Genomic DNA, 19628 nt, shown 5'->3' with positions numbered 1-19628 from the left:
GTAATTATACAATAAATAATGCAGGTATATACTCAGTAAACATTCAGTATATACTCAGTAAACATTCAGTATATACTCAGTAAACATTCTTGAATTAGTAAAGGAATTCCTATGTACTATTTTTATTATAAAAACAATATAGTGTCTAGGCGCAGTGGCTCATACCTGTAGTCCCAGCACTTTGGGAGGCCAAGGCAGGTGGGTCACCTGAGGGTAGGAGTTTGAAACCAGCCTGACTAACATGGAGAAACCCTGTCTCTACTAAAAATACAAAATTAGCCAGGCATGGTGGTGCATGCCTGTAATCCCAGCTACTCAGGAGGCTGAGGCAGGAGAATGGCTTGAACCCAAGAGGCGGAGGTTGCAGTGAGCCTAGATTGCACCATTGCACTCCAGCCTGGGCAACAAGAGTGAAACTCCATCTCAAAAAAAACACAAACAAACAAACAAACAAATAATATAGCAAAGTTAAAGTCTTATTTAAATCATTTGTATCACTACCCTAATAACAATTATTTTCCTCAGCCCACTTTCTTCCTTAATCTTACTTCCCTCATCTGAGATAATCACTTCTGGTTTTTTTTCCATAAACATAATTTTATATACAGTATGAAATAAGCAATAATATGTGTAATAACTTTTAAATTCTGTTTTTCCACACTATGTTAGAAATTTTGTAATGTTACTTCATGGTTTTATGAAACTGCTTTTTTCATTTTCAAGTTGAGATGGACTTAGAGAAGCAATGCTGTCTAGTAGAAAATGTTCCTTGGATGAGGATTGTTCTTTCTGGTTCCCCCATTTAGCCCGAGGACTTATGAGTTCCTTTTTTGTCTCAATCATTTTAAGAATGTGAATTTTCTATAACCACAATGCTTGGAGGAGGCAGTCTGTATTCAAACCCAGGTCTTCTAACTTTGAATCTAGTTATCTTTCCATTTATTAACTATCTCCTTCAACTTCAGTTCCCTTAACTGTAAAATGGGAATAATAATGTCTGTCTTGTCTGCCCTGAGGATAAAGATGATAATCACCTGAGGGATTAATATATGTGATCGCACATGTAACTAAAACACACTAAAGATCAGGGGAATATCTATATTTGTTCATTTTTTGGAGAACAATATTAATCTCACAATTCAAAGGTTTGATTTTTCTTTTTTTCGGTAATAGAAATAGATCCAGGATTTGCTAGATCCTAAACTCAGTCATAATTCAGTTTACCTTTACAGGTTGGGGCTTTGAAAACTATGTCCAGTCTGTTGTGTTTTCTTATTTTATTTCAAACTAGTAAATTATTACCAGAAGAGAAAGGTTTTAGGTGAAAAGAAAACGATTCCATTTCTCTCTGCACATGGTGCCACGTTTTTCATTTTTAAAATATCCACCCTGCAACATAATTCAAGTTGATTTCCATATGTAATTTTTCTGATTCCTCTTTTTAGTACTTTTCCTTCTCTCTTTTTCAAAAAATCATTCCCACATTGTCTCTTTAGTACTTTAATCCTTTTCCTTTTTTCTTTTTTAATCATTCACACAATGACTGTGGGTACAAAACTGTAAGAAATTTATTTTTTATTTGTTTTAAATTCATGGATACCATTGCCGTAAATATGTCCAATATGAATTATGCTTCGAATGTGGCAGGTGTATAATGGATAGCAGCTTAGAGTAGAATAGCAATGACTTGATTTTCTGTGATTCTGAACATCACTAAAGTATGCTGCCAGGGTTAGCCAAGAGAGAATAAGATGTAATTGCTTGCCTAAAGTGATAATATCTTTCCAGGACATCTCCTGAATACCAATGAAGGCAGATGATTTCAGGGAGAGAGGCATTCTTCACTTGAGAGATGGGAAAGATCAAATAATGGTAGTAATTAAAATGAGACCAAAATGTAGCATTTGTAGACCAAGTGTATGCTAATCATTGTTTGAAGAAGTTCATCAGATAAAACATTACTTACTCTGAAATATTCTGTAAGAATATTTATTTAAAAGTCAGTAAGTCCTCATGTATGTTTCATAGAAATTGCATAGAAATGATATGGACTTCTAATATAAAAAATCAAAGCGTGATTCAGAAAAGAAAGATGCTTTTAAATGATTTTTAATCAAAATTGTCTTAATCAAAATTTTAAACTTGTGAATAAACACATTCAAAAATGTTGTTTGGAAAACGAAAAGACAAACCACACATTAACAGAAAATATTTGCAGGAAACCTATCAGAAAGAGAACTGGAATACAGAATAAATTTTAAAATTTCACACAATGCAATAATAGTAAGACAAGAAATTCATCCTCAAAATTTTTGGCCAAATATTTTACCAAATCCATCACCAAAAAAGATACATATATGACAATTAAACACATAAAAAGATGTCTAGTCATCAGAGGAGTAAAGATTAATATCACAACTAGATACTACAACATGGCTATTAGAATGGCTACATTTTTTTTAGTGACATTATCAAATACTGTTGAAGAAGGAGAGAAACTAAATTTCTCTTACATTGCTGGTGAAAATGCAAAATGGTACAATGACTCTTTAAAACAGTTTGAAAGATTTTCATAAAGTTAAACATCCACTTACCATACTACCCTACAGTCTCACTCCTACCCAAGGGAAATGAAAACATATCACATGAAGTCTTGTGTATGAATATTTATAAAGTGACTTTTTTGGAATTGTCAAAAACTGAAAACAGTCTGTACATCAGCAAGTAAATGGATAAACAATTTGTATACATCCTTACAAAGTAATACTATTTAGCAAGAAAAAGAAATAAGCCACTGATACATGCAACAACGTGGACGAATCTTTAATATATTATGTTAAGTGAAAACAACCAGACTCGAAATGCTACATACTAAGTGGTTCCATTTTATGTGACCCTCTCAAAAAGGCAAAACTACCAGAAGAGAACACAAACTGGTGGTTGTCCATGAGGCTACAATGGGGTGGTGGGAATTCTTTGGATTTATGGAGATGGTCTGATCTTGATTGCAGTGTTGGGTACATGACTCTGCGTTTGTCAAAATGAGCAGGATGTGACTAAAAAGAAAAAAAAAAAACAAGAAATAATATGAGCTTACAAAAGAGAAACACCAGATCCATTGTACCACTGTAAGAATTACACTCTAAGGATAAGACTTATACTTAAAATCTAAGAGAAATACCAGAAAATTAGCACATTGTTTTTGGTTTCATTATTAATTCCTTTTTTCATGTAACATTTTTACTCCTCTCCACAATCTCCTTTTATGTAATAATTTACACTTGATTATTTCTTCAGTAATTAGTAAAGAAAGAAAGATAATCAGCTTTCTGTAATAAGACTCAATATCACCTATATTCACTTGAGAAATACTCATTTTGTTATCTCCTACTGAATGTATCTATTACTCTATTTTCATGTCCTTTTACTAGCAGACAAAATGATAGCTTATTATTAGGAAAATTAAGTGAGACAATACTTGTAAAATACCTGGCACATACCTCACATTCAGTTTTTTTTAAGTGTTGTAAATATAAATAACAGTTAAGTTCCTTGTCTTTTTCTGTCTCAGTGTTGATCTTGTTTTGAAAATATGGGAAGAGTGAATTTTACTAAGTTGTCAAATTTGCTTTATTCTTTGCGAACCTTAGTAGATGAATTGTAGTATCTTTTTTAATGCAGCCATGATGTGAATTATTGAATGACACTTCTCAGCTAGACCCTATATCTGCACATATAATGAAATAAATACATTTCAGAACACATGAACTATACCTAGATAATAAGTAAATAATTTTTTAGGTATTTTAAGTTGATAATTTATGACATAATGTTGTAGTATAAATATTCAGTTCAGTTTGCTTTTGATGAAGAAAAATTTTTGTGGAAATAGTTCAAATGTGAAAATGTGATTATATCAAAGCTGGGCTATTCATGAGAATCACATGTGGACTATTTTTAAAAATACCAATTTCTTTCCCTACCACTGCCTTTCTAAGAGAAGCAGCTAAACAGTGATGTGCTAGTGTATGTTCAACAAACCAGCTCTTGGGTGGGAGTGGGGATAAGGGGCATTGATTCATAGTGTTTGCTGATTTCCACAGTGTAAATACTTCTACCATAGCCAATTTCAAGCTACTAAGATGATAACACTGAATGTGGAGTGAGGAAAAGATGTACAGTAGCACAGTATTATACAGTATTTCCATCATACAAGTACAATAAATATATACAACCTTGAGAATAAAAGCAAAAATTAATAAAATAATTAAAAAGTAATGAATTTTGAGTATCTGTTACCTTTGTTTTAATATAACTATTTATAAAGTTATATAAGTTAATTTTTAATAATGACTGAGTTTCACAACCAGCTTCCAGGGTTTCTGAAAATTTAACAGTTGGCTCCCATGAGCTGATGAGAACTGATGTTCACACAACACTGAAGCTCCAAGGCATCTATTTTTTTTAACCAATTGGTTGCAAGTAATTTGCCAACCAGTTGTTTTTCTAAAATACAGATCTGATCCTAAAGCCCACGAAGGCATTCCACATGCAGACCCAGATGAGTCTTTTTCAGCCTCATTTTAAATCATACCATTTCTCTCACATCCTCTGTATGTCACCAACACTAGATGTAGATAACTTGTAACTTCTCAGACACACTTGTTCTTCCCCCCTACCCCCGCCTTCTCATTATCTACCTTCTCAGTATCTTCCTTCAGCCTTGAATGACCTCACCTTATCTGCCTGAGTTTTGCAATACTATTTATTTATCCTTCTAGAAATAACTCAAATGCTGCTTTCTCTTACTTGCTACTGTTGGAAACATTCCCATTTGCCTTGGTGCTCTCATAGTCCTTTGTTTATATTTCATTTTGAGCTCAAATGTATCAATAATGAATGTTTGATTCACTCTCTAGATTATAAACTTCTAAGGGGTGCTTTTAAATCATACTGTACTTAACACATTAATATAACCTAAAAGTGGTTAATAAACATTTGCTTATTTTAACAGAAAAAAATTATGAAGGATGCATGGTATATCCTTTGCTTTCTATATCTTTGAGAAACTGACCAAAATTTAAACTTTTTTGAATTAGATTTGTATGCCTTTTTTTCCTCGTGATGCAGAACCATATTAGTAGTTATATACCTATCACACACCTAGAGACATTCCACAATGACTCTAGAGCTGACCAAAGAAGAATTTCATTAGATTAGTGTATGAAGCAGAAATGATTAAATTGTATAACTACATTTGTGAATCATTATTCTCATTTAGTGTGCCTTATAGTATTTTCAGCATAAAGCCAAAAGTTACTTTATAATGTTCCCAGCAAATTAGGCCTTTGTATCAATAAACACCCTCTAAGAAAGGCTAAAATACCATACTTTGCTTTGTGACTTGAGAGAAATTTGCTTTCATATATATCATTAAGGGTAAAATCTTTATCAATCTGTTGTTTTCAGGCATTTTATCTAGACTTAGAATTATCTGGTTGCCATCATGATAAGTATGGACAACATCTAAGTGTATGAAGGAAGTGTTCTAAAGTAAAAACAATCCAAGAATTTCTTGAAGCAAATGCAGCACATTCCTTGTTAGTAGTGGTTCGGGAATCTTTTTCATATTTTACACTAAGCTGCCACCTGATGGCAAAAGTTAAAATTGCATCTTCTGTAACATTCAACACCTTCATTGCAATTATACAGATTTTTACGTATTCAGCATAAAGCTTCCAAAACTTTTATACATTTGTGCAAGTGTTATGTATTCAGCAAATGTTTGATGATTGCTTTGGACCTCAGGGAAATCATATTTATTGTTTAACCTTTGTTAGACAATGATCTTCCTACGATTTGTTTAAAGCTTTGCTTTCTTATGGAGCTATTTTAAGAATCTGTTTTAATTAGTGTTATTTAATGAAAAATTTTACTTAAATGTAAATTTTCTCATTTCTCTTTCCCTTTTCTTGCTTCAGAACGAGGTCACTCGGACACCATGGTGTTCTTTTACCTGTGGATTGTCTTTTATATCATCAGTTCCTGCTATACCCTCATCTGGGATCTCAAGATGGACTGGGGTCTCTTTGATAAGAATGCTGGAGAGAACACTTTCCTCCGGGAAGAGATTGTATACCCCCAGAAAGTATGTATAAAGAGTGTGTTTGTTTAAAAGAACAAACTTACGTATACCACTAGCTAATCCTGTTGCAGTACAGCCCCAACCTCTAATTATATTACTATAAGTAGAAAAAGAATTAACAAAAATACTAATTCATTCACCAACAAAAATATATTAGATGTTTACTATATGCTAGGTACTATAGGAAATAAAAACAAAGTAAAATTCTTGTTCTCAAGGAAAGCCATAAACTATGTTCAGATAAGTAAACAAATTGCCATACAATGTGATAAAGACTGGAATAGAATAATAAATAACTTACTGTAGTTTAGGATTTGTTTTTGAACATGGAATGCCCTCAGTCTGAAACACTCTGTCTCTCTTGTCTGCTTTGTAAACACCTGTTCCTCCTTTTTAAAAGTCAGTTTCAGTGTTACTTTCTCCAAGAAGCCTTTCTTTATTTTTCCTAGCATAGTCAGCTGTTCGTCTTAATCTTTTTTTACCCTATATAAACTACCATTATAGCAGTTATCACACTGCATTATAATAATGTGTTTAGGTGTCCATATTCTTCACTTCCCAGCATAGTTCCTGGTATATAGCAGACTTAATGTTTCTGGAATGAATGAATAAATACTTGACTAAATGAAAAATGTTATGAAAAGACCAAGGAGAAGGAGTGCCTGACTCTGCTTGATTGCATCAGGAAGACTTCTCCTTTCATTTGTTTCATCTAATATTTGTTAAAATCAAGTGCCATTTCAATCAGAAAATATAGATAATTCTTTAGGAATAATTCTTTAGGAATTATCTTAGGATTTTATCTGTGTATTAATAAAAAGACAAGAGGGGCTGAATTTAAAATTCAAAAATATGTTTACTCAGATATTTTAGAAAAGGATAAATATCATGATTAGACCTTGAAAGAAATTAAACAGTGAACTGGTAATCCTGAAAGTGAATGTGAATTCTAATCCCAGCTCTTTCACTAACTAGCTGTATGATTTTCTGCAACCAGACTATAGTAGATTCTTGTTTATAAGGGTAAGTATGTTAAACTAGATTATCTCTTGATCTTTTCCCAGTTTAAAATTCTGTGATGGAGAGGGAAGTGTAGATTAGGTCACTAACATTTTATACTCTTATCAGCATGTCACCAGTACCTTAAAATTGTATTTGGAAAAGTGTATGGATACGTAATATTCAATTAGTAAGCAGGGAAGGCATTTTCAGGTGTGAGGAATAGTGAATTCAAAGAATGATAGGTAGAGTAACTTCAGATGAACATATAAAGGGGAAAAGGGGAAATTGTTGACAGTGATCTTTTTTACCTAAACTATAGCAATACCCCAGATGTGAAAAATTAGAATATATGACCAAGATATTAGACATATTTTTATAAATCTAATTTGAAAAGAAAATTAGTAATCAGAGAGTAGATATGAGCTCAGTTAAAGATGGCCCTTTTGTGCTCACCAAATAAGTGTGTTTTATTTCTGTTTATATTGTTCTTGCCCTCTGAGAGCTATAAAACATTTGTTTTTTGTTTTTTGTTTTGAGTCAGAGTCTCGCTCTGTCACCCAGGCTAGAGTGCAGTGGTGCAATCTCAGCTCACTGCCAGCTCCGCCTTCCAGGTTCACGCCATTCTCCTGCCACAGCCTCCCAAGTTGCTGGGACTACAGGTGCCCGCCACCACACCCGGCTAATTTTTTGTATTTTAGTAGAGACGGGGTTTCACCGTGTTAGCCAGGATGGTCTTGATCCCCTGACCTCGTGATCCACCTGCCTCGGCCTCCCAAAACATTTGTTTCTTATTATGATAATTGCTTAGATAAATTGTTTATGTCTTTATATAAATGTTAATCCATTCCCCCTTTTAAATAGTTCTAACATAGTGATTTCTAGGTAATAAAATTAGTGAATAGAATTTTTCACTCAGTTTCTTTGTTGTTACATATTTTCATGACTCTAAAAAACAAAATACTTTCCTATATTATAATTTACAAACTTATAAGAAAGATGTTCTGCTGGATCACCACGTTCCTTTAATTTTAAAAAATACTGGCCAGACATGGTGGCTCATACCTGTAATCCCAGCACTTTGGGAAGCCAGGACAGGAGAACTGCTTGAGTTCCAGACCAGCCTAGGCATCATAGTGTGAGACCCTGACTCTACTAAAAAATAAAATAAAATAAAAATAACTGGATGTGGTGGCACACGCCTGTAGCCCCAGCTACTCGGGATGCTGAGGCAGGAGGATCACTTGAGCCCAGGAGTTCAACACGGCAGTGCTATGTTCTTGCCACTGTACTGCAGCCTGGGTGATGGAGCAAGACTCTGTCTTAAAAAAACTAAAACAAAAAACTAAAAAGGCAAATACTTGAAATAAAATTAATCTAGCTTGAAAAGTGTGGAATCCAGTGGAGCTTCATTAAAAATTTAGAACACAGGTATATGAACCTTAAAATCAGTTCTTATGAATGCATAATATTAAGCACCACACCCCAGGTCCAGGAACAATTTTTGTTATCTTTATATTCAAACTTAACTTTTCTGTGTCTCTTGACCTCAAGATAAGTGTATTCCTCCCAAAAGACTTCCACATTTTTGGTGACATCAGCTCCCACATTGGTCAGTGGTGAATAGCTTAAGACTGACTCTGAAAGGCACATGAAATTGCAGTTCTTCAATTAAGCCTAATAATAAATTGAATGTGGATTTACCCAAAAATTGCATTATCACTATATTGCGAGGATGGGAGAGGGAATAGTGAGCCATGTGAATGTGTTAAAATCCTCATAATCTCATTAAATTTATCATAATCATCAGTGAATAATGTCTAAAATTGAGTAATCGAGATTAAACACTATACACATACTATTTTACTATATGGAGGCTAAGTAGAAGAAATAGCTACAAATTTTGAAAATGTTTGGTCTCTAGGGATGGAAAGAAGGTGGCCAGGGGCCTTTTTTTTTTTTTTTTAAACAATAGCTTTCTCACAATGACTAGTATTACTTTGTTTAAAATTTTTTTAAGTAAAATAAATATGGCTTAATACATAGTAGTTTCCCTTCCCAAAAATTTCACATTCTTTAAATACATATATTTAAAGAGCTAATTTCCTTGAGATTAATAATGAGCAAATCTATGAATTATATAGTTCTGGTCTTTTGGCAATTTGTGTACTTAAGACTTTTGTGTAGCTAAAACTGGACTGGACTTCTAAATCCTGGGTGCTAGTACCTGCAAGTATTACTTGAGCACTGTCTTCCCCATGTAAAAATAGAACATTTCTTAAATTCGACCATGGTTGTGAAATCCAAGCTTAATTTCATTCACATCAAAAAGCAAGACAAAACTTTCTTCAAATACAGGGTAAGGCAAATGGAGAATAAAAGTACAAATAACACAGTGAATAAATCTGCTAATCTTTTCTGATATTAGCTATTAAGTCTACTGTACCTGTTAGAATGTAATCTCAATTGATCAAGGATCTTAACCAGCTTATATTTCTGGGCCCTAGAAGAAAGCCTGGTATACAGTATAGCAGTGAAATATATTTGTTAATGATTACTCAAATTCAGTAATACTTCATATTGCATATTATACCATTTAAGAAAAAACTAAATTGGTAGAAATAATTCTAAAATATAATGTGTACTTTCCTGCAAAATAAAATGCAACTTTCCTCTTGAACCTGTGCTTATTCGTAGGACATATGTGAGTCTTGTTGGTAGGACATGTGCTCATTAGTATGCCTGTTTATGAAAAATGTGATGGGAAACATACTCAATTTGTTTATTTCTCAGGCCTACTACTACTGTGCCATAATAGAGGATGTGATTCTGCGCTTTGCTTGGACTATCCAAATCTCGATTACCTCTACAACTTTGTTGCCTCATTCTGGGGACATAATTGCTACTGTCTTTGCCCCCCTTGAGGTTTTCCGGTAAGCAAACTACTGAAAAGTTTATTAAAGATTCTTTTTAACCTAAAAGACACCCAATACTTACAAATTAGAATTTATTATAACTTGTACTTGAAAATCTTAAATTTTCCAACTTTTCTCAAATTTCTCATCAGCCTTAGAATTGGAAAACCATGTTGGCCAGGCTGATCTCAAACTCTTGACCTCAGTTGATCCACCCACCTCAGCCTCCCAAATAAGATGATATAAAGATATTTTCAGACAGGTGTATAACATTCCTCTGAGTCAGGATAGACAAATACTGTCTGTTAAAATAAGATAGAAGCTGGAAACCAAAAGATAAACCAGTACTCCTTCCCTTCCTTCCCTTCCTGAATGCCTCGGCCTGGCGCCTAAACTCCCCATCGCTGCTGCCACCTCCCCACCCACTTCTTTCTCTTTCATGGGTGCTACTTCATCAATTTTTTAAAAAAAATTCTAGTAAAAAAAGAAAAATACCTCATGACTATTGTATTTCTTTTTTAAAAATCATTTGCTTACTAATTAATCAAATGTTCTATCCCATTTAAAACAAACAAAAAACCCCATCTTTAGATCAGCTTTCTCCCTCCAACTGTTGCCAATCTTTCTGCTGTCCTTTATAGCAAAGCTCTTCAAGAGATGTCTGCACTTGCTGTCTCCACTCTCACTTCTCTCCCATTCTCTTTTTCATTCAAATATGTATTCCCAATACTCAAACTAAACCACTTTTGTTAATAATCTATAATAATAATATTGTAGTGCCTACTATGTAGCTGACAGCATTCTAAGCCTTTTACCTTTATTAAATCCTCACAGCAATCTTAGCAAGTAGGTACTGTTATCATGTCTTTTACTGATGACACCGAAGCATAGGTTAAGTAACTAATCCAAGGTCATTACAGCTAGCAAATGGTAAAGTCATGATTTGAATCTAGACAGTCACCCAGAGCCTATGCTATTAGATCCATACTCCCCATTTTGCTAAATCCCCTAGTCAGTTCTCTGTACTTATCTTACTTTACTTCCCAGCAAAGCACTTTCTTCTCTTGACTTCTCAGAAACTACAGTCTCCTGTCTCACTAGCTATTCCTTGTCCACTCCTTTACTGGTTCTTCCTCCTTCTCCCAAACTTTTAAGTATTAGAGTGTTCCAGGATTTAATCTTCTGTGCTCTTCTCTCCTCTAGTTGTATTATTCCTAAACCTATTATTTGAAGTGCTGTCTTTATGCTATCTCTAGCCATAAACTTTCCCTTGAACTGCAGACTCTCGTCCACCTCTCTACTGAATTCTTCCATATCTGATGAGTAACTCTAACCTAGCATCTCTGATCTTAGTAAATGGTGTCACCTTTCACTTAGACCGAAAACCCTAAGACCACTTACATCCCATGTCAGTAAGTTCTGTCACCTCCATCTTTATAAATAAATCCTTTGTCTGTCTGCTTCTCATCACTTCTGTTATTACCACCTTTAAGTCACCATCATCTCTTTTCTGGACTGCTGCAATAGCCCTTCTAATTGGTCTTTCTTCAGCTGTTCTTGTCTCCCTTTGATCTCTTCACCATTCAGCAGGACCTTTTTCAAACAAATCACTTTATTCTCCTGTTGTTCTCTCATTGTTCTCCATTAGACCTAAAATTTAAACTATGGTTTAAAAGGCCCTCTGTGGATGGGCCCTCTTCCACCCCTCCATCATTATCTCCTGCTATTTTAACCTCACTTATTCTTAGCCCCACTGACTTGCTGTTTCCAACTTGCCTTTTTATACTTGCCATTTTCCTCTGCCTGGGAGGCTTTCCTCCAGGATTTTTACATGACTTGCTTCTTTATATCATTCAGGTTTTCAATAGCTGCCATGTCTTCAAAGCTTTCCCTAACCAGTCTTAATGACGGCATACTCTATTCCCTTGTCCTGCTTTATTTTCTTCACAGTACTTATCATTAGCCGATTGATTGTTTACTTGCTCATTGTCTGTCTCCACTACTAGAAATTACACCCCATAAGGACAAAAAGGCTTTGTGTCATTCTGTGCCTTTACTGCCTTATGGTAGACATTCAGTAACTATTTGTCAAATAAGTTGAAAGAATGAGCACTCTAAAACTGCATTCCATGAGTCCCTTCCTTTTTCGTAGTCTAGTCTTATTTCCCTTACCCGTCCCCCACCCCCAACCTCCCCGCAACACCATCTTTCCCTATTTTAATATTCAGGCCCTTAATTCTGTGTTTTTGTTTCCATGAGTGGAAACTTGATACCCTGGGAGGTTTACAAGTAGCAGAAGTATCTTACAATTTCATAAGTACTTTGATCTACCCCATTTTGCTAAGGCGATTTGTGTGGAACTTCTTCCGCCTGGAGAATGAACATCTGAATAACTGTGGTGAATTCCGTGCTGTGCGGGACATCTCTGTGGCCCCCCTGAACGCAGATGATCAGACTCTCCTAGAACAGATGATGGACCAGGATGATGGGGTACGAAACCGCCAGAAGAATCGGTCATGGAAGTACAACCAGAGCATATCCCTGCGCCGGCCTCGCCTCGCTTCTCAGTATGTATGGCTTCTACTTCTGTGAGGCATATTTCCTTTGGGTTTTAGCATTGGGTAACATGTAAGCTACGAAGCTATCAGGTTGAACCAAATGAAATTGCCAATACTCAGCCATTTTTCGCCTACAAAAAAAAACAGTAATAAGCAGCAATTTCATATGATACAACCTATAGACTATCTAAATGAGCATAGCATATAGAGTAAATGTCATCAATGCATAACCTAGTAATTTGGCATTAAAGATCCACTGTCTGGAGGAAAAGGTTGTTGGAGAGTGATTTATTAATACTTGACTCTTCTGTATGTTTTGTATACAAATGATTTTTATGTTGTAAACTTTAGGAATCCTGCCATCTATGCCTTGACCAAATTACTTAATTTCTGTTTTCTGCCCCTCATCTGTAAACTGGAATTAGTATGGTTCTTGCTCATAGGGCAGTTAAGTGGATTATATTCATTATTACATAGAACTTGGACCAGTTCCCTCACAGAAAGAGCCTACTAAATATAAACTATTATTATTTGTATCTTCTTATTAAATACCTACAGCAATGTTTTTATCAGTCATTGACTACATATGTTGCTAAAAGTTACCATAAATATACAGTATATGGTGACTGCATTCAAAATTTAGAGACAATAGATAGCACAGTAGATTGGAATGAAGGAGACTTAGGTTGAGGATGAACAGTTTTCTAAAGGATAAGGGAATGAATAGACTAGAGACACAGTAAAGAACATAAAGGTTGAAATGAAGTGCAGAAAGAACAACCATGTGACTAGAATTATAGTAAGAATAATTTTTCTGAATAGACGAAGTATGATTGTAAAAGGCTGAAAATGCAAACTTGATCTTGTAGGCAGGAATGAGTCACAGAGAATTTTTTTTTTTTTTTTTTTTTTGAGATGGAGTCTTGTTCTGTCACCCAGGCTGGAGTGCAGTGGTGCGATCTCCACTCACTGCAAGCTCCACCCCCCAGATTCACACCATTCTTCTGCCTCAGCCTCCCGAGTAGCTGGGACTACAGGCGCCCGCTACCACGCCCGGCTAATTTTTTGTATTTTTAGTAGAGACAGGCTTTCACCATGTTAGCCAGGATGGTCTCGATCTCCTGACCTCGTGATCCGTCCGCCTTGGCCTCCCAAAGTGCTGGGATTATAGGTGTGAGCCACTGCACCCGGCCATGAATCACAGAGAATTTTTTTGCAGAAGAATGACATTGTGAAAGTAGTATCCTAGGAAGTTTTAATAGCACTGTGTAAGATAGATTAGGCAAGGGAAAACTCAAGGCCAGAAAGCCAGATGAAAAGCTATGCAGTACTTTAATGTATGGGGCAGTGAAGATTCAGATTAGGATGCTTAGAGTTGGACCAAAAGGAATGTAAGGAGAAGTTTCGAAGGAAGTAAGAAACAGAAGGTAGTATCAGTAACTCACTGGGTATGGAAGAGTAGAGTAGAACCTGCTGAGCTTTAAATAGAGATTTGGAAGTTCTCTGAAGAAGGTAGAGAAAAGCAGAGAGCAGGGAACTGAGTCTTATTCTCTGGCTCAACCACATTAGCCAGGGAAGAAACACAGACAAGAGAAAAAAAGAAAATAAACAAAAGAGGCAGGAGTAGTCAGGGAGGTAGTAGGAAGGGCATCAAAACGAAGCATGGTTGGTACTGTGATCCCAAGGAAGCAGAGTTTGAAGAAGCTGGGGCAGGGGAGCACTGAGTGGGTCAGCGAGATAAGTGCCACAAAGGACTGGAAGAAAATGCTGAGTGTGGTTGGTGACCTCACTGAGCTCCTGATTTTGAAGTCTAATTATCCTTTTTAGTTACCAGCAGAGGGCAATCTAAACATAGACTATTTCTGCTTCAGAAACAAGGGGCTCTTTGGCAATAGATTATTCTGTTCCATTTCAGGTGTTTAATGGAGAAACACTGGGAAACCAGATTGCACCGAGAATAAGACATTAGGAATGGAGTGGTTGATGTGCAGTGGAGAGAGCAGGGAATCCAAAATAAGATCTGAGTTTCAGTACTGACTTTATCACTCATGCAACCTTTAGCATATCCTTAATGTGTGTGGTTTTTTTGTTTGTTCGCTTGTTTGAAACAATATCTCACTCCATTGCCCAGGTTGGATCAGTGCAGCAGCATGATCATGACTCACTGCAGCCTCAACCTCCTGGGTTCAAGCACTCCTCCCACCTCAGCCTCCCAAGAAGCTGAGACTACAAGCCTGCACCACTCTACCCAGCTAATTTTTTATTTTTTGTAGAGACAGGGTCTTACTATGTTGCCCAGGCTAGTCTCAAACTCCTAACCTCAAGAAATCTTCCCTCCTTGGCCTCCCAAAGTGCTGGGATTACAGGCATGAGCCACCACACTCAGCCACTCGATTTTATTGTTGGTATTTATAGTGGTAGATGGTTTATGTTGGGCTGAAATATGCTTCACTGTAATTTCACTGTAACTTTAACCATTTGATCCTAGTTGGGCTCTCTCACATAACTAATAATGAGTCTCCTCCCTCTTCTGCATTGTATGTTGTCAACTCTTTGAAGAGAAATAACTGTTATGCCTCTCCTTAGGTTTTCTCTTCTGCTGGCTAACTCTTTTGGTTTCTCATGTATGCCTCAAGTGGTGTTATATCTGTCATCCTCCTCATCCTTATCACAATTCCTTACATTTGTTTTGTAGGGTTTTGTTTTTGTTTTGTTTTTGAGATGTGGTCTCAGTCTGTCACCTAGGCTGGAGCGCAGTAGTGTGATCATAGCTTACTGCAGCCTTGAGCTCCTGGGCTGAAGTGATCCTCCTGCCTCAGCTTCCTGAGTAGCTGGGGCTACAGGTGTGCACTATCATACCTGGCTTTTTTTTTTTTTTTTAAGAGACAGAGTCTCACTGTGATGCTGAGACTGGTCTCAAACTCCCGGGCTCAGGCCATCCTCTTATGTCAGCCTCCCAAGGAGCTGGGATTTTAGGAACCAACCAGTTTCTTGTTTGTTTAATGCTTTTTTCATCCATGTTCTCACTTGATAATGCACACCGTCTCCATGAGGTGAAAGTGGTATTAAATGAAATTGGTATTATCATTCCTGCCTTACAGAGATGGAAACAGGCACTCAAAGGGTTAAATAGATGCATCATAAAATCAAAGTCAGGTGGCCAGGTTCAGTGGCTCAGGCCTATAATCCTAACACTTTGGGAGGCCAAGGCGGACAGATTACCTGAGGTCAGAAGTTTGAGACCAGCCTGGCCAACATGGGGAAAGCCCATCTCTACTAAAAATACAAAAATTAGCCGGGCATGGTGGCACATGCCTGTAATCCCAGCTACTCAGGAGGCTGAGGCAGGAGAATTGCTTGAGCCTGGGAGACAGAGGTTGCAGTGAGCTGAGATCGCACCACTACACTCCAGCCTGGCTGACAGAGTGAGACTCTGTCTCAAAAAAAAAAAAAAATCAATGTCAGTACTCAAACCCAGATGACTACCCTCTGCGTTGCGCATATCCTGCCATTGTTCTTGTTACCTTCCTCTGGTTGTGATCTAGTTTCTTAGTGTATTTCCAGTAATATCTGAAATTGAATTGGAAACTCTAGAATAATCCATCTGGTACAGCAGATAGTCACTGTTTGGGATGTATGTTTAATGGTGGTAAGACTGGAAATGTGTCTAATACAGTGCAAGTGTTTATATTTGAGTAATGGACTAAGTGCTTTTTGTCCCCCTTGTTACCACTAGATCCAAGGCTCGTGACACTAAGGTATTGATAGAAGACACAGATGATGAAGCTAACACTTGAATTTTCTGAAGTCTAGATTCACGTCTTTGGTTTTCCTACTCTACAATCCTTTCCTCGACCAACGCAACCTCTAGTACCTTTCCAGCCGAAAACAGGAGAAAACACATAACACATTTTCCGAGCTCTTCCGGATCGGATCCTATGGACTCCAAACAAGCTCACTGTGTTTCTTTTCTTTTCTTCTGGTTTAATTTTAATTTTCTATTTTTAAAACAAATATTTACTTCATTTGCCAATCAGAGGATGTTTTAAGGAACAAAACATAGTATCTTATGGATTGTTTACAATCACAAGGACATAGATACCTATCAGGATGAAGAACAGGCATTGCAGGGACCCTCTGATGGGACAGTACTGAGATATCTCGGCTTCCGCTCGACCCGGTTTTGACTGGTTGAAACCGGACATTGGTTTTTAAATTTTTTGTCAGTTTATGTGGAGAATTTTTTTCTTTCCTTCATACCCAGCGCAAAGGCACTGGCCGCACTTGCAGGAAAAGTGCAACTTAAAGCAGTACCTTCATTCATGAAGCTACTTTTTAATTTGGTGTAACTTTTCTTATTTTGGGAAGGGTTGCTGGGTGGGTGGGAAATACGATGTATTTGTTACACATAGTTTTCTCATTATTTATGAAACTTAACCATAAAGAATGATATAACTCCTGTGCAATGAAGGTGATAACAGTAAAAGAAGGCAGGGGAAACTTATGTTGGATGACATTTATGAGGGTCAGTCCCACATACCTCTTTCAGGAGACAACTTGTACCAGTTTGACCTTTTCTTTCCTTTGTTTTTATTTTAAGCCAAAGTTTCATTGCTAACTTCTTAAGTTGCTGCTGCTTTAGAGTCCTGAGCATATGTCTCATAACAAGGAATCCCACACCACACCACCAGCTGAATTTCATGGAAGAGGTTCTGATAATTTTTTTAACTTTTTAAGGAACAGATGTGGAATACACTGGCCCATATTTCAACCTTAACAGCTGAAGCTATGCCTTATTATGCATCCGCATGTATGGTCACTGTAGCATGACCTTTGCTAGCTCTGAATCAGAAGACAGAGGTATTTCAGAGGCTCTGTGTGCCCTCACTAGATAGTTTTTCTTCTGGGCTCAACCACTTTAGCCAGAATTTGATCAAATTAAAAGTCTGTCATGGGGAAACTATATTTTTGAGCACATGGAACAAATTATCCTTCCTCATTCACATTATGTTGATACAAAAGACCTTGGCAGCCATTTCTCCCAGCAGTTTTAAAGGATGTGATCATTGGATTTCATGCCATCCCATGATAGAAAACCTGTTTTAAAATTGTAGGGATCTAAACTTGGTCATACATGAGAAGTACACTGCTTAGAAATAGTAGACCATTATGATCTGTCCACAGTGCCCATTGTCACTTCTTTGTCTCATTTCTTCCCTTTGTTCCTTAGTCATCCAAATAAGCCTGAAAGCCGTAAGAGATACTACATTATTGAATATGGTTGGCATTAAATTTAGCATTTCATTATCTAACAAAATTAATATAAATTCCAGGACATGGTAAAATGTGTTTTAATAACCCCCAGACCAAGATGAAAATTCCAAGTCAATACCAGCAGATTCATGAAAGTAAATTTAGTCCTATAATTTTCAGCTTAATTGAAACAAAGGAACAAATAAGTGGAAGGGCAGCTATTATTACCATTTGCTTAGTCAAAACATTCGGTTACTGCCCTTTAATACACTCCTTCTATCATCAGCACTTCCACCATGTATTAAAGTCTTTACCCATCCCTGTTGTAACTCCAGTAAGATTAAAGTTACTGTTACTAGAAAATTTTTATCAATTAACTGACAAATAGTTTCTTTTTAAAGTAGTTTCTTCCATCTTTCTTCTGACTAGCTTCCAAAATTTGTTCCCTTTTTGAATCGAGGTTTTTTTGTTTTGTTTTGTTTTCTGGAAAAAATCATACAACTTTGTGCTTCTATTGCTTTTTTGTGTTTTGTCAAGCATGTCCCTTGACCCAAAATGGAAGAGTAAATGTTTAATTAATGCTTTTTAGTTTAAATAAATTGAATCATTTATAATAATCAGTGTTAACAAGTTAGTGACCCTTGGTAGATTAAAGGTTGCATTATTTATACTTGAGGGTTTTTTTTCCCCTGAGTATTCTGTTTTTTATACTTTAAAACTATGGGGGAAATATCACTGGTCTGTCAAGAAACAGCAGTAATTACTACTGAGTTAAATTGAAAAGTCCAGTGGACCAGGCATTTCTTATATAAATAAAATTGGTGGTACTAATGTGTATCCAGAGCCATTTGAATTGTTAACTCTATTCTTTATTAGTGAATCTCAATGATGGCACACATAAAATCTTACCGTTGACTTCTGCTGTTTGAATTCCCCAGTGTTTTTACATTAATGTATCCTATGGCCAGTTTAGTTTTTCTTCAACTGTTACGATTCTAGGCCCTAATCGGTCTTATTCTTTCACATATGATGCAATGATAGATGTAACCCTTTTCTGAAGTGTTTGTCAGATTAGCATAGTCTATTCAAAAATAAGGCTTATGTAACTTTCAGCTTGCTATGTGACAGAAGTTTAAATATGTATTTAAGTACACAGCTTTATGTTCCTCTTAAAGCTGTGAAGAGAAAAGAGGGCTTTTCCTCATCAAGAGACCTTGGGAGACAAAGCATACATTTAATTTTTTTCTTTCAAAAAAGGCAATGTGCACTTTCCTCTCCTAAATTTTATATGACCTAGCAGTTGCGAATGTTGTGTCCACCCTGCAATTTGGTTGGAGGCTCCCATACACTGAAATTCTCAATAGAACTCTTAAAAATGAACATTGACTGGCCGGGCGCGGTGGCTCACGCCTGTAATCCCAGCACTTTGGGAGGCCGAGGCGGGCGGATCACGAGGTCAGGAGATCGAGACCATCCTGGCTAACATGGTGAAACCCCGTCTCTACTAAAAATGCAAAAAATTAGCCGGGCGAGGCGGCGGGCGCCTGTAGTCCCAGCTACTCGGGAGGCTGAGGCAGGAGAATGGCGTGAACCCGGGAGGCGGAGCTTGCAGTGAGCCGAAATCGCGCCACTGCACTCCAGCCTGGGCGACTAAGCGAGACTCTGTCTCAAAAAAAAAAAAAAAAAAATGAACATTGGCTGGGCGCAGTGGCTCACATCTGTAATCCCAGCACTTTGGGAGGCCAAGGTGGGCAGGTC

The 19628-nt window shown here is 36.6% G+C and overlaps 1 protein-coding gene across 2 annotated transcripts in view; it reads left to right on the top strand.

Moving 5' to 3' along the window:
- Nucleotides 1-19253, top strand: part of XPR1 (xenotropic and polytropic retrovirus receptor 1) — a 259722-nt gene extending 240469 nt beyond the window's left edge. For both annotated transcript variants that reach the window (XM_025377428.1, XM_025377418.1), the window contains 4 exons: nt 5982-6148; nt 9938-10077; nt 12405-12626; nt 16354-19253. In XM_025377428.1, coding sequence (XP_025233213.1) covers nt 5982-6148; nt 9938-10077; nt 12405-12626; nt 16354-16414 — 590 coding nt within the window. In that variant the 3' untranslated portion in view covers nt 16415-19253. The remainder of the gene's footprint in view (nt 1-5981; nt 6149-9937; nt 10078-12404; nt 12627-16353) is intronic.
- Nucleotides 19254-19628: the final 375 nt, after the last annotated feature.

Source organism: Theropithecus gelada, chromosome 1, assembly GCF_003255815.1.
Source record: "Theropithecus gelada isolate Dixy chromosome 1, Tgel_1.0, whole genome shotgun sequence".
NCBI classification, from domain to species: domain Eukaryota; kingdom Metazoa; phylum Chordata; class Mammalia; order Primates; family Cercopithecidae; genus Theropithecus; species Theropithecus gelada.
Note: the sequence above shows the minus strand (reverse complement) of the source record. Positions and strands in the feature narration are given on the sequence as shown.